We start from the raw sequence: 14,798 nt of genomic DNA on the forward strand, positions 1-14,798 counted from the left end.
TTTTCAATTAAAGAATACAATTAGAGAAAACTGTCAAGGACCTCCTCAGAGCACAAAACAAGCCCAAACCCCCAGTCAGCACAGCTTTAAATGAAAACCATGCCTGCCTGGGCGCAGACGCCATGCCGCCCACACTGCCGGAGCCGGTGCTGGCGCAGACATGGGGCTTCGGGCCCCCACCTTGTCCCAGGCACCCGCCAGCTCAGCTGCAGGCACGGCCGTGGAGAGACAGCCTCAGTGGCTCAGACTCTCAGCTACAGAGCAGTGAGGACCCTATCGCAGAGGGGCCACAAAGACAGGTCTCTCCCAGCCTCCAGGGCCGCAGAAGCCTCCAACCCTCACCGCAGAGAACCGGATCGCAGAGGGAGGCCCTCGCCCGCTTGTGGGGATGTGAAGGTTACATTCAGCTCTGCCCCAGCCAGGGTCAGAAGCTCCGTGCGCGCGCAGGGGTGGAGGGCCCACCCGCACCGGGGACCCCACCGTGTACCTGGTGCCGTGGTTCTTCTCGAAGTACGCAGCCCGCAGCCACACGCTCTTCTTGCTGGGGAACACCTGCAGGGCGTAGGCGTAGATGGCACGGGCACACTCCAGCGCATTGTGGGCCACACACTAGGGCAGAGAGACGGGCGTGAGAGCGGCCAGCCCAGCACAGGTGTCCGAGCAGGAGGCCCGACGGCATCTGCTCGAAGCCACGCAACAGGAGGACCAACGAGAAGCCCGGTCCGGGAGAAGGACGTCCCGGGAGGACGGGCACGGGAAACACCCAGAGCCGCTGCAGGAGCCGCTGCGGGGGAACGGGAGCACCAGCTGCCAGCGAGGGAGGTCGGCTGTGTGACCACAGACCACACACACGGGCTCCTTCGCCAAAGCGAGGTGTAGCACGGAGCTTCCACGACACAAGATGCGCTCCTTAGCAGCTTGTGAAACACGGGTGAGCACAGAGACGAGAGCAAGCGCCACGTACGGGAGTACGGGTGGTGGCGGGTTCCGGCTGCTTGCACAGCCCTCTGGAGCCCCCGAGCCACATGCGGCCACGGGGCTGGAAGGGCAACTCTGAGGAGAGGTGTACCTTTTTTTAAAAGATTTTGTTTATCTATTTGGGAGAAAGAGCAAATGAGTGGGGTGGGGGGACAGAGGGACTGGGAGAAGCAGGCTCGCCCCTGAGCAGGGAGCCCGATGTAGGACTTGATCATAGGACCCTGGGATCAGGACCTGAGCCGAAGGCAGACGTCTGACTGAGCCCCCCAGGCGCCCCAGGACACGTGTATTTTAACACAATAAAAAATGCAACATGGGGCGCCTGGGGGGCTCAGTGGGTTAAGCATCTGCCTTCGGCTCAGGTCCTAATGGTGAGCCCCACGTCGGGCTGCCTGGCTCAGCAGGAAGCCTGCTTCTCCCTCTCCCACTCCCCCTGCTTGTGTTCCCTCTCTCACTGTGGTTCTGTCAAATAAGTAAACACAATCTTTTTTTTTAAAACAACGCAGCTTAAAAAAGAACAAACCCATCCACTCAAACAGACCTACCATAAACACACGTCACTCAAGAATGACTTTATTCCCTGGTAAGCTTCAAGCAACACACGAACCAGGCACTATCTGTGGTGATCACGTCTCTAGATGGTCACAACCCGGGGACACTCGCTGGGATAGGGTGACAGCTGGGGGTCACGGAGCCTCACACAGGAGACAGGCCGGCACGTGGCTCTCCCACACGCTGCACACGCAGGAAGCACCTTTGTACCGAAAGGGGTTTTGTATCTTGAGGTACGTGAAAAGCCACTAGGAAGCACGTCAGAAACAGTTTTGCAACAGTGATCATCAGGATGGCACAGACAGACCCAGACAGGCAGCCCCCGAGGCCACCTCCCAGATGGACAGCCGCGTCCCCGCAGAGAGCCGCGAGCGGGCCTCCTGCTGCTCAAAGACCGCCAGCGTGGAAACGGGTGTGGAGGACTCAAAGAGCAGGGCCGCGGCTAAGACCTCCTTGTTCAGACCGGGTTCCTCCTTGGCCACGTGGCCTCAATCTGACTCAACCACCAAGGAAACCAGGAAGGGCCCTGTCTCGGGCACGTCCTGACCAGCAGCGTCTGGAAAAGTGAGGGTCAGACCCCACACAGACCGGTCTGTGCCCCTCCCTGTGGCTTCTGACCAAGATCCTGAGGGCAGTTAGCCCGGCCGCCAGGATCACGTGACAGCCTGCCCAGGGTCTTGGGTGTGGGTGACCTGGGCCAGTCCCCGGGGAGCGGAGTGCCAGGAAAATGCTCAGAGCTTCGAAGCACAGAGACTCCACTCTCCCTGCGGAAGCCCGCGGCCCTGCGACAGCTGTGCTCGCTCCGGGACACAAGCAAGAGCCAACAAAGGGAAGTCTGCAGCGGCTCGTGGGCTTCTGCTCTCACGGTCCGTCATCCGCAGGGCGATGCCCCCCGCCCCAGACTCCCCGGGCCTCTGATGCTGTCAAGGACGACACGGAAAATAAAGGGAAGTGGAGTGTTTAACGCCACACGCAGAGTAAAAAGGAGCTCAACCACCAGGGACTGGGACTCTCTTGTGGAGTTCGGGGTTTTCCTCCAATACACGGACTGACCGTGTGTGTTAAGTGATTCTTTATACTTTGCGTCTTGACTGCTCCGTCGTGAGAAGCATTTAAAAATCATCGTTGGCCTGTGTCTTGCCCTCCACTAAAGAACCAAGAGTATATTCGCTGTGCACAAGGCCGTACGTCGGTCACAGGCCCCGGAAAAGGACGGCGCGGCCGGCCCCTGGGCTCGGGGTCAAGGCACGCACAGCCTTCGAGAGGTGGTTACGTGAGCTCCACACAGGGGAGGCCAGCAGGCGGGGCAAAGCCGAACAGAGCTGGGATCCTTAGTCTCTACTAACGTAAGGAAGCAAATACCCAGTGAACCAGGGACAGAGGAAAGCTCTTCCTGACTGCAGAATTCCAACGGATAAACACTAACACTACATAGAAGACACAGTACTTAGAAAAGCACCGCGTGGCAAATAACACAGTAGTAACTAATACAGGACAAAAACCGCATTAACAGACCTACAAACTAGTAGGTCCAAGTTTGACAAGAAACAGGAAGTTTAGTCTCAGAGTGTCTCCCCACAAAGCACCTAATAATTACAAAGGACGAGAAGAGCAACCTTCCAGTGGAGAAACCTGACAGACGCCACTTGAGCTGCTGGCGCTGAAGGGACACCTCACCTTCCAACGCGGCCAGGAGGACCCAACGTTCCGCCGAGATACAAGCCTCAACCCCACAGTGTGGAAACGTCACGGAGACCTGAATCAGGGGGACCCCACGGCGTCACTGGCCTGTCCCGACAAAAGCCAGCCTCATGAGAAACAAAGGCAGACCAGAGACTCCTGCAAGTATTGGGCCGCAGAGGCCTGACAGTGTCCCCCTGGGCAGCTACCATGTCACAACACAGCGGGGCCTTTCCTTCTGCTAAAAGGACGCCCAGGAGGGCGATGGATGACATTTGGAGAAGGTCTGCAAACTACTTAATTGTGCGGTATCCACATGATTTCGATTCTGCCAGCTATGCTGAGACTGTGCGAGAAAACGTCCTCTAACACACACTGAAGGACTTAGAGGAAAGGGGCCACGGCCTCTGCAGCACGCTCTCACATACTCGGTGGGAGATGTGGGTGTGTGAGTATGGCTGGAGAAGGCAGACGTGGCAAAGTGGTCAAATGCGGGGGAGTCTGGGTGAAGGGCATGTAAGAATTCTTTGTACAGTCTCGTGACCTCCCTGTTAATCTAAAATTATTTCAAAGTAACAGGGTAAAAAATAAGGAGGGCCACAATTAAGGCACGAAGTACCTAAAATGTGTGTTGATTTTGACCCCATGCTCTCTTCTCTGGAAGCCTATTCTAAGGAAAGATTTTCAAAGCAGGCAAGAGTTCCGTATGCCAACAGTTCTCCGAACTGCAGTCTACAACAGCAGCCACGGGACGGGGACGGGAGACAGCTGCAAGAGCTCTGCGGGCTCCCGCTCCGCACCAGCTCTAGGTTCGCGGCACAGCGTCTGCCCGCCCAGACCGCTGCATGTCGGAGGTGTGCGAAGAGTGGCTCCCAGGCAAAGCCGGGTGAAGAGAAAACTCGATTCCTACAGCTGCGACTACATTCAAACGTCAGCAGCTCAGAAACACTTTCGGCGGCCCCCGGGCCCGGGAGCCAGACTCACGCTGTCAGCATCTTCCATCCACGTGTGCTTCCGGTCTTCCTCCTCGATCCCGATGCCAATCACAGCACGCATGACGGCCTGGCAGGTGGCCACACTCCCAGCCTTGTCACACTCCTCAGCATCCTGAAAGAGGAACACAGAGCTGTAGCCCAGAGCCGCAGGTGCCTGACAGGGGTGTGCTAGCCCTGCGGGCTGAGGACCCAGGGGGCCTCCGCAGTGCAGGTGGGCAGGCGCACGCACAGGACGCCGATGCCCGCCGGACCCTGCCACAGCCCACCCACCCAGGTCTGCTCGGTCACTGCGTATCCACCCCTGCCACCCAGCAGATAAACACCAGACAAATACCTGAGGACTTGCCAAAGCTGCCTCTCTCTACTCAAGAAACACTATGTGAGCACCTACTGTGTACAAAGTACCGTAGTGGATGGCTCAGGGGTTAGCAGGTTCTTACACAGAAAAGAAACTTCCCCAGGAAGAGGAATCAAGATGAGCTCACTAACATTTGTGTCTGTTGGTCTGAACTCAGGATTCAAAATGGACAAAAGAAAGAAACAGTCTAACCAGAACAGACGGGGGTGTATGTGGGGGAGCCTGGCACACAGAAGGTAAGAGAGAAACCCAGAGGGACCCACCACGAGGGCATCCCATCAGGCAGGCGGGCGCGTGGCCCCAGGACTGGACTTCAGGAAGCAGGTCTCAGGACAGGCAGACAACACAGCCGTGGGTCCATGGCTGAGATGCAGAAATGTCACTGAAGCCTCTTGTACATCAGTCAGGGAAGGACCAAAATGCAATTGGGCAAAGGACATGAAACACACAGTTCTCCAGAAAACAAAACTATAAGTGACTTTTCTAAACATCAGAGAAGAAGCTGTTCTTATCTTTCTTTTTTTTTTCTTTAGATTTTATTTATTTATTTGACAGACAGAAATCACAAGTAGGCAGAGAGGCAGGCAGAGAGAGGGGGAAGCCACCTAGGCACCCCTCTTATTTTTCTTAAGTACCATTTTATACACATCAGATCAGCAACACGAAAATGCATGCCAACACACGTGTACGGCTGAGGTGGGGACACAGACACTCGCACACAGCTGAGGGGCGCACGTGGACAACCCCCAGGGGCAATTTCATGTTCGCCATCAAAGTAAGAAGCACAGGGGCGCCTGGGGGGCTCAGTGGGTTAAGCCTCTGCCTTTGGCTCGGGTCAGGATCCCAGGGTCCTGGGATTGAGCCCTGCATCGGGCTCTCTGCTCGGCGGGGAGCCTGCTTCTCCCTCTCCCTCTACCTACTTGTGATCTCTCTTGCTCTGTCAAATAAATAAATAAAATGTTCAAAAAAAAAAAAGTATATACATTGACCTAGCAATGCCACTTTAAGTAATTCCTCTTACAAATACGTTTCCATATGTGCAAAATGACCTCCATAGCGGGACACTTTCATAGCACTCTTTGCAACAGGAAAGGGTAGAAACCACCCTCTTCTACCTCCTGACAAGAGATTTATGATACATGGTCAGGGAAACGGTGCAGGAGACATGCTGGACGTCCTGACCCAGAGGTGACCGTGGTCAGACCTCCATGTGAAAGGGGCCACAGAAGCCCCACCTGGAGGTCCCTGGGGCCCTACGAGCCTCAGAGAAGCACCCCAAGCAGAGAGCAGAGCCGACGGCAAAGACCTGAGGGGAAGGCATGAGGCCAGTAATGAGCAAGGAAGCCTTGTGGCAGGTTAGTGGGGTGATGGCCCCAGGCCCCGACCCCAGGGCCCACAGGCCATAGCAAGAGCTCTGGGTTCTACTGCAGCTTCAGGAAGGCACCCAGCGACTTTTAAACTAGAGAATGAGTCACATGCTCAATCTTATCTTAAAAAGACTGCCCCAGGGGCGCCTGGGTGACTCAGCTGGTTGGGTGACTGCCTTCGGCTCGGGTCCCACCCCCCAGGTTCTGGGATCTAGTCCAGCACCGAGCTCCCTGCTCAGCGGGGGCTCCGCCTCCCCCCCCGCCCCCCCCCCCTCTCCTTGGATGCTCGGGACCTCTCTCCCTCTCAAACAAGTAAGATCTTTGGAAAAAAATAAAAAATAAAAGGACGGCCCTGACTGTGGTGTGCAGCGTCAGCAGGGATGGGCATCGGGAATTACTGCCACGTCCAGAGGAGGCCGTGCCTGGCCGAGGATGGCTGCAGCCGGGTGACAAGCAGTACCTGGACCAGGGACGGACGGGAAGGCAGACACAAACTGCTCACCAAGGTGAGCTCGGCCGGGACCGTCAGAGTTTGTGGGCGAAGCAGGGGATGCATCCCAGACACCCCAGGCTGCGGTATCGTCCCATGTTCCGGGGGGACGCAGGGCAGCAGGGAGTGATCCAGTACACGGGGAGCGCCCAGAGCACAGTCCACATTTGGGGGTTCCTGGTGTGGAAGTTATGCTCCTGACAATGCGGGAAGATGAGATCACCACAGAAGCAAGCACAGAAAAGTCTCAAAAGGGGGCTGAGGGCCAAACTACCAGGAGATTTAGGTTATGAGAAGAGAAGGAGAACAGCAGAGGAGGCGGACGGAGAGGCACCTCAAGACAAAAGGAAAACACACAGACACGGCTCGAGGGCACAGGCAGGCTGGACCAGACCTGCCGGGAAGGCTCCTGTCCGCAGCAGGGCGGTGGGCCTGGACTGGGCTCCACAAACAACGGGAAATGGGAAGTACGAAGGCAAGGGTTAGTGCATTTAGCAGAGTCTGGCACACCATGGGTGCTCAGTAAACGGGGACTTGCTCAGGACATGAAACACCTGAGAGCCACATACGTGGCAGGACACCACACACTGAAGTAAATACTGACCTTAAAACGACTGAAGTAAAACCATCATACGTTCAGACAGACCCTTTTCATCACATTTCAATATAAGCAAGTAGAAGCAAAACATGAAATCTGAAGGAAGTTTAAAAAGATTCTAGCTCATGCTGCCTTTTACTGCACTGGCAGTGTCCTAATGAAGGGTTTGTAGGAGGTTGGTCTGAGAGCCAGCAAGGGGAGAGGGGGCCAGCCACGGTCACCTCTTGCAATCGTCCATCCTGACAACAGGGAAACACAGATGGCAGAAGAAATGGACGTGCTGTAGCCAAGCACACGCACCCCTGAAGGGGGCCAGGACCGGGAACTGACCGGTGGGCGTCTCTGGGAACACAGGACTCTCAGCTCTACCTTGTGCAACACAGATCCCAGGGCTCAAGGGAGACGGAGAAGGCCCTCAGAGAGTGGGAGCGGCACGCCCTGGCAGGGGCACCATCAGCCTCCAAAAGCCCTCAGAGGACCGGAGAAGCTCTGCTGACCCAGCTGGAATTCCCTGCTCCTGAGACAACCACAGCCCCAGACAATATCATGAAACGGGGGTCGTTGAGACACTGGATGTGGGTAGCAAAGGGGTGTGAGGGCTGAGACCCAGGAACAGACCAGAGGAGCCCCTGTTGCTCCAGCGCACAGCCCAGAAACCTTCCAGGCCACGGTGCAGGGAGGGGAACCCAGGCAGCGCCGGTGGAGGAGGCAGAGCCGAGCCCCAGAAGCTCAAGGAGCAACCAGTACACAGGACCGAGCACCAGAGAGGAGACGTGCAGCGCAGGGGAGAACCCTGGCGCGGGGCTCTGCAGAGGGCCACCCGGGAGTGTTCGCGGAGCACCAACACAGCGTAAGTGTTTGGAAAGAACCTCAAAGGATCAGCACAACCTCGGAGATCAGAGGGAACCAGGAACAGTGCCTGTTTCCACCGCCAGACCGGAAACCCCCAGGAGAAACAGGTCACGGGGCAGAGTGCACAGACCTCCATCGGCCGACTAGCCCTGACTGTCCCAAACCCACTACTGCTGGGGCTCAACCCAGCAAAGCTCCGAAGCAAGAGCCAAAGGGTCAAAGGTCCGGAAACACAGCTGCACTCCAACAGAGGCGTCTAGGGCATTCATAGGGTGCCAAGATGCCTAGCGCCCAACAAGGGAAAATTCACCATGTCTGGCAACAAATCAAAGATTACCAGTCACGCAAAGGAACAAGAAAATGCAACTTGTAATGAAAGGAAATGTATCCAACAGAATCAATCCCAACCTGACAAAGGCGTCAAGAGTTCGGAGACAAGGGCACTAAAACAGCTGCGATCACTGCATTCCATGTGTTCAAAACATCAAGCAGAGGCAGCAAAAAAATCTAACATTTCATGTTAAAAATGAGAAACATGTTTCTTAAAAGATTTGTTATTTTTAGAAAGAGAGAACATGAGTGAGAGAGCCCAAGTGGGAGGAAGGGCAAAGGGAGAGAAAAAATCAAGCCGATTCCGCGCTGAGCACGGATCCCAAGACCCTGAGATCATAACCTGAGCTGAAACCAAGAGTTGGACACTCAGCTGACTGAGCCACCCAGGCACCCTGTGAGAGACATTTTTAAAAGACCAAAATTAAATTCCTAAAAATGAAAAAGACAAGATCTGAGGTGGAAAACCCGCTAGACGAGATGAACAGCAGCTCACACTTTGAGGACAAACCCACAGAAGTGATCCAAAATAAAATGGTGAGGAAAAAGAATCAGTCTTTAAAACATGACCAGAGCATCAATGAGCTACAGAACTAACACGATATTCAACTGGACAACCTAGATACTGCCTCCTAAGGTCAGGAAGGAACAAAGATGTTGGCTCTCCCCACCTGTAGTCATCACTTCACCAGAGGTTCTAACCCAAGACAATTAGACAAGAAACAAAAAGGCTTTCAGAATCACGGGGGCGCGGGGGGTGGGGGGGGTTGGCAGGCAGGAAGAAGTCGGATTACATAGGCAGATGGCATGATCTCGTATAGAAAATCCATGAAATCTGTGATGATTTAAATTTCATCAAGGTTATATAACATAAGCTCAATATTCAGAAAGCGACTGTATTTCCATACATCAACAATGAACTACCTAAAAATGATATTAAAATTCCACTTATAGGGGCGCCTGGGTGGCTCAGTGGGTTAAGCCTCTGCCTTTGGCTCGGGTCGTGATCCCGGGGTCCTGGGATCAAACCCCGCATGGGCTCTCTGCTCCGTGAGGAGCCTGCTTCCTCCTCTCTCTCTGCCTGCCTCTCTGCCTACTTGTGATCTCTGTCAAATAAACAAATAAAATCTTATAGAACAAAAAAAGATTTTATTTGTTTATTTGACAAAAAGGGAACACAAGCAGGGCGAGCAGCAGGCAGAGGGAAAAGCAAGCTTCCCGCTGAGCAGGGAGCCCGATGCAGGGCTGGATCCCAGGACCCTGACATCATGACCTGAGCCAAAGGCAGACGCTTCACCGACTGAGCCACCCAGGCGCCCCAAAGATGAGGGAGTGCTTCTGGGAAATAACAGAGAAGAGAAGACAGCAGAGGTGTGCCTTTGAAGTACTGCAAAAGAAGGAATGTCAACCTGAGTTCTATACCCAGGGAAAATATCTTTCAAAAACAAAGATGAGCTCGTAAGAGCTGGAAGAACCGCCATCAGACCTGCCGTGCAAGAAGCACCAGTCTCAGCAGAAGAAAGAAGACACTGGCTGGACAGGTGGGGCTGCACAAAGGGAGGAGGCATCAAAACTGTAACCACGCACAACCACGTGTAACCACGGGAAACCACGCGTAACCACGTGGCTAAAAACACCAAACAAATCAAGGGACTGAATCTCAATGATGAAAATTTAGAGGAACATGCAAGGCCTTGCATTCAGGATTAAAAAAAAAAATTGCCTCAACACAGAAAGGGGCCATGTGGCTTAATACCCATGCAAGAAAGAGGAAAGAGTAGGGGCTCTGATCCAGAGGGACCCCAGGAATTGGGTAGCACCACTTGAGGCCCTCCTGGCCACACTGGGAACAGTTCAGCTTGGGGGCTGTTCCGAGAATGGTAATCAGATGTGTGGCAGCAGGAGCAGAAGCGGGGCGCAGGAGGCCTGAGACCATCTTCCCAGGGCCAAGGGGCAGTAGGTGAAGCAAGGAGCCTTGCTCTGTAGGGCCCTTCAGGGTGGAAGGGAGCAGATCACTGTGAAGAAGCACTTTGCCCTCGGCTGACTATACTTCAGGCAGGGCCCCCCCAGGAGATGGGGGGCCCAGGGCCAGAGAGCTCACGTGGTGGAAGTGGAAGGTAGGAGAGGCTGCCTGCCCTGGAGGCTGGATCAGAAGATCTTCAGACACTGCACTAGCCACGGGCCTATCATTCTCCTTACATCGTATTATTTCTACTTGCAAAGTGGTACTACTCCCCAGTGCCCATACACAGAAAATTCTTTAGAGCATCCAACCCCAAGATGTAATCAAAGTGCCAACTCTACCAAAACCCAGGTCATGATCACATAAGGAAAAGCCACACATGCCTGCTTCCCCAGCATGCAAACCCTCAGGTACTATTAAGCAGCTCCTACCCTAGGAGAGACCCCAATGTGCACTTTCAAAGCAGACACCAGGACACCTGCTCGCAGTGGGGACCCCCACCTGCTGACCTCACCTGGATCCACTGCTCACGGTTGATCTCCACGCCGTTGGCCCGCAGAGAGGTGATGGCTCGGTCAATGATCTTCTCTACCATCTGCGTGTTCCCGTTGGCTTCCTCCAGCTTGGCAGCCGTGATCCAGATGTGGCGGTCCGTAGGGATGTTCTCACGGGCCTTATTCAAGACCTTGCGGGCATTCTCATAGGTCTCTAGCCTCGCCAGAGCGAGCCAGAGCTGTATGGAGAGAACACCAGCAAACGAGAGGACAGGACTCAGCACAACCTGCCAGGTCAAATGGTGAGCCAACCACTGGCCCACAGCACTTCCACAAAATTCTTCCTTCCTTCTCTTTTAGATCTTACTTACTTGAGAGCAGCAAGAAAGAAAGTGGGGAGGGAGGGGCAGAAGGAGAAGGGAAAAACCTCAAGCAGACTCCACGCCGAGCACAGAGCCCAACGTGGGGCTCGATCTCGTGACCCTGAAATCATGACCTGAGCTGAAACCAAGAGTCGGACGGTTAACCGAGTGAACCACCCAGTGCCCCTTTCTAACAGCTCTCGTGGATCCTTTAAACAGAATCCACAGATGCGTACGACATTTTCACTGCTCTGGTAACTGTTCAGTTACGTTTCTGACTTAGTGACTCTGGTGAACGTGAGACGCTGACAGATTCTCAGTCACACGTTTCAAACACCAGTTAGTGACACGTACACAGCACGTCAGACCCATCCCAGGTGCTGGACAGAGCATGAGCAGGACGCGACTGCTGACTTCACAAAGGACACACGGGTATTCAGTCTTCTGGGGTTGGACACCCTAGCTGCTGATTCTGCAACATCTCATGACCCAAAATGTGCATGGGCTCTATTCACTTTTACATAAATAAAGATTAATTTTGCTTGGAGAATTTCACAATACCTCTGAGGATAATTAAGGACATAATGGATATCATAAAACCAAGACTAAAAATCACTGCACAGAATGTCGTGAACCTGAATGTTTGAAACTAAAGAAATCCAACCAGGGGCGCCTGGGTGGCTCAGTGGGTTAAAGCCTCTGCCTTCGGCTCAGGTCATGATCTCAGGGTCCTGGGATCGAGCCCCACATCGGGCTCTCCGCTCAGCGGGGAGCCTGCTTCCCCCTCTCTCTCTCTGTGTGCCTCTGCCTACTTGTGGTGTCTCTCTCTCTCTCTCTGTCAAATAAGTAAAATCTTAAAAATAAATAAATAAAATAAAAAAAAAAGAAAGAAATCCAACCAGCTTTGAGGCAATGAGCCAAGCTCATGCTGGGCTGAGAGAAAGATTGATCGGTATTTCCTATCAGCCTCCACTGTTCAGGTCCCACTCACAAACTCTGAGCTGATGTGGGACTGGCCCTGGAAAAAGACTGCCCCGCACACAGAGCTCTGGAGCGGCCAGAGATAGGCTCAGCTTCTATTCTGCACGTCCACCAGGAGCGCGACGGGCCGCAGCCGGCCGGTCCCGGCGCTGGGCGGCTGTGTTACACGGTGGCCTCCTGTGACTTCGCTGCCTCACAGGCCCAGAAATCACAGTTCAGCGCTCCGCTGCTGCCACTGTGGACGCCGCACTCGGACTCGGGCAGCGCCCGGCAGACTCACCTCCACGCTGGTGGGGCAGCACTCCACAGCTCGACTGAGCATGATTCTAGCGTCTTCAGGCTCCTCGAGCTCAACGGCCGCTTTCCACAAGCGGACGGAGTTTGGAACATGTTCAAGGGCTGGGAAAGGTCAGATAAGAAACCAGGTCACAGAAAAGCAGAAGCAGAAGCAGGACGCTCCTGTCCCAGAGGACACTCCGGCCAGCAGGGTCAGAAGACCCCTTCCTTGGCACTGGGCCAGGTTGTCCACCTGACCTTTATACGGGTCCCCTCACATCTGGGGCAGACACAACCAAGACCAAGGCGGACAACCCTGAATCGTAAGCGAGGCGGAGGCACAGCAGATGACAGGAGGTGACACAGGGGCTGTGCAATGTCTCTGCTCCCACTCAGGCTTGAAACTCAACGTCCCAAAACAAAGCCACGCAACCACAAGAAGGCAACCCCCTTCACGCGCAGGGCCACGCAGGTTGTGTGTGAGTGTGTAGAAATCACAGGGAAAGAAAACAGAAGTGGCCTGGGATATGCATCTCTCCAGGGTGGCGTGCATCAGAGGGCTGGCTGGGCACGAGCTCCTTCGCAGCCCCCGAGGCGCACTGTGTGTGGTGACATCATGCTGACGGCAGCCAAGCCTCACGGCTTGGCTCTGCGGCAGGTGGACTCCCTTGGTGGCCCAGAGGCAGCCAGCACATGGAGGGACATCAGGGAAGGGGGACAGACACCCAGAAAAGCTACCACTTTCTGCAGTCCAGAAACTTCCAAACCTTGGTTTAAGCAACAGAGCCCTTTCTTCACACACAATTCACCAAAAAGCCCCCAAAAGGCAGATAAACACAGAGCTCTGCAACGTGAGCATCGCAGGGGAGCAAGGCCAGGCCCCCTAGTGAGCCCCTGGCGGGGGTGGGCGGACAGAGAACAGCACAGCTTGGGTCACCATCAGGAAGCCAGAGCACCTCTAAGGCAGATCCCAAAGGGCTCCTGTTTCTCAGAAACGCAAGGGCCAAGCATGTGGAAAACAGACCAAGAGCCCGTAGACCCACAAAGTTTCTCGCATGAAATCAGGGACAGAACAGGGCCTCTGAGGACACCTGGATGAAGCCAGGATGCGAGGCGCCAAGCCTCCCTCTCCAGCAGCAGCGGCTGGCGGGCCTCAGGGCACATGTGGCCCCCACCCGCGCCACGGGGCTGTGCACACGGAGCAGGATCACAAGGGCCACTCGGGGTTCGTGGAATCCCTCCAAGGGTGACCGGATGATGCCGCTAAGCCCCCTGCTGAGCCAAGTCCCGGCCCAGAGAACTGTTCCCTAGTCAGTCCCCGGACTAGGCTGATATCCCGGACCCATTCCACGGGAGGGGCAGGGCCCAGCTCTCCCTGGGTTGGCGCCTTCCCCGCCTACAGCCCTCAGCCAGCACCACACCCCCATCATGTGTTCAAGAGACTTTGCAGCAAAGGGGTCTGGCCGTTGCGGTGCCTGGCCCTACGCGGCCCCATCATTTGGAGCCAAGGCCCCGCAGAACAGTGGGGCACACTGAGCAGTCAGAACACCGCGGGGGAAACACCCTGAAGCAGCGGCCTCGCCCTCACAGGGTGCAGAAACAAAACAAACCCTACAGTGGTGGTTCACACAGGTCGGGGAAGCAGTGACACCCAAGCGCTCCCCAGGCCACACAGCAGAACCCAGTGGGAGAGCTGGTTCCTGCCTCAACACCCGTGAGCTCTGCTGCCAGGAGGCCTCCTCCCGAGGGAAGATTCGCCCCCCACGGCGCAGAGCCCCGGCGGTGTCACACCGAACGCAGAGGCAGGCGCCCCCCTCTCCGTCTTCTGACGCCAGTGCACGGGCCCTGGCTGGAGCGCGGGGCCCGGACTCCCACGGTGAGGCTGAGCTGCCACGGTGTCCTGGGGCACGAGAGCCCAGAGAGTCCCAAGCACCGGCTCCAGATTCCCACTCCTAGGGTTAGTTCACGCAGTGCAGCAGCCCAGAAAGCAAGAGCACGGAGGACGGAGCCCGTGCAGGAACAACAGTCTGAGCCCCCGGCCCACGGAAAGAGCCCTGATCATGTCGGGGCTAGCAGAAGGTGCTAACCTCCAGCCCAGGCACAGCCAGAGAAACGAGGGCTCAGGACTGCCCATGTCCTGCCGCTTCTGCAGACGCACGTTCACGACTCCGCCTCTACCTTCCTGCTCCCCGAACGGGGTTATCAGTGGAAGTGAACTCTGGAATTCAGCCTCCAGGGTACAGAACGTGTCCATGGGACTGAGCTTACAGAGTCACTAACTTCCCCCAGAGGTGGGTATGACACCAAGGAACCTGTGTCTCCACTTTTCCGGAAACAGTGGGAACTCCTGTGCTGGCGACCCGTCAGCAGTCCCGGAGCCGAGGTAAAGCCAAGTGCTGTCGGCCGACCCAGCTCCGACCCAGTGCCGACCCAGCTCAGACCCAGCTCGGACCCAGCTCGAACCCAGCACCGACCCAGCGCCGACCCAGCTCCGACCCAGCGCCGACCCAGCTCCGACCCAG

General features: G+C 55.6%; 1 protein-coding gene across 1 annotated transcript in view; it reads right to left on the reverse strand.

Annotated features, from left to right (window-relative positions):
• PRPF6 (pre-mRNA processing factor 6) overlaps positions 1–14,798 on the reverse strand; it is a 38,513-nt gene that overhangs the window by 9,345 nt on the left and 14,370 nt on the right. The window contains exons 10-13 of the mRNA XM_032878727.1: positions 12,281–12,399; positions 10,678–10,896; positions 4,195–4,317; positions 488–609 (exon numbers count right to left, since the gene is read on the reverse strand). Coding sequence (XP_032734618.1) covers positions 488–609; positions 4,195–4,317; positions 10,678–10,896; positions 12,281–12,399 — 583 coding nt within the window. The remainder of the gene's footprint in view (positions 1–487; positions 610–4,194; positions 4,318–10,677; positions 10,897–12,280; positions 12,400–14,798) is intronic.

This window comes from Lontra canadensis, unplaced genomic scaffold (genome assembly GCF_010015895.1).
Source record: "Lontra canadensis isolate GAN:19392208 unplaced genomic scaffold, GSC_riverotter_1.0 scaffold65, whole genome shotgun sequence".
In the NCBI taxonomy this organism is placed as follows: domain Eukaryota; kingdom Metazoa; phylum Chordata; class Mammalia; order Carnivora; family Mustelidae; genus Lontra; species Lontra canadensis.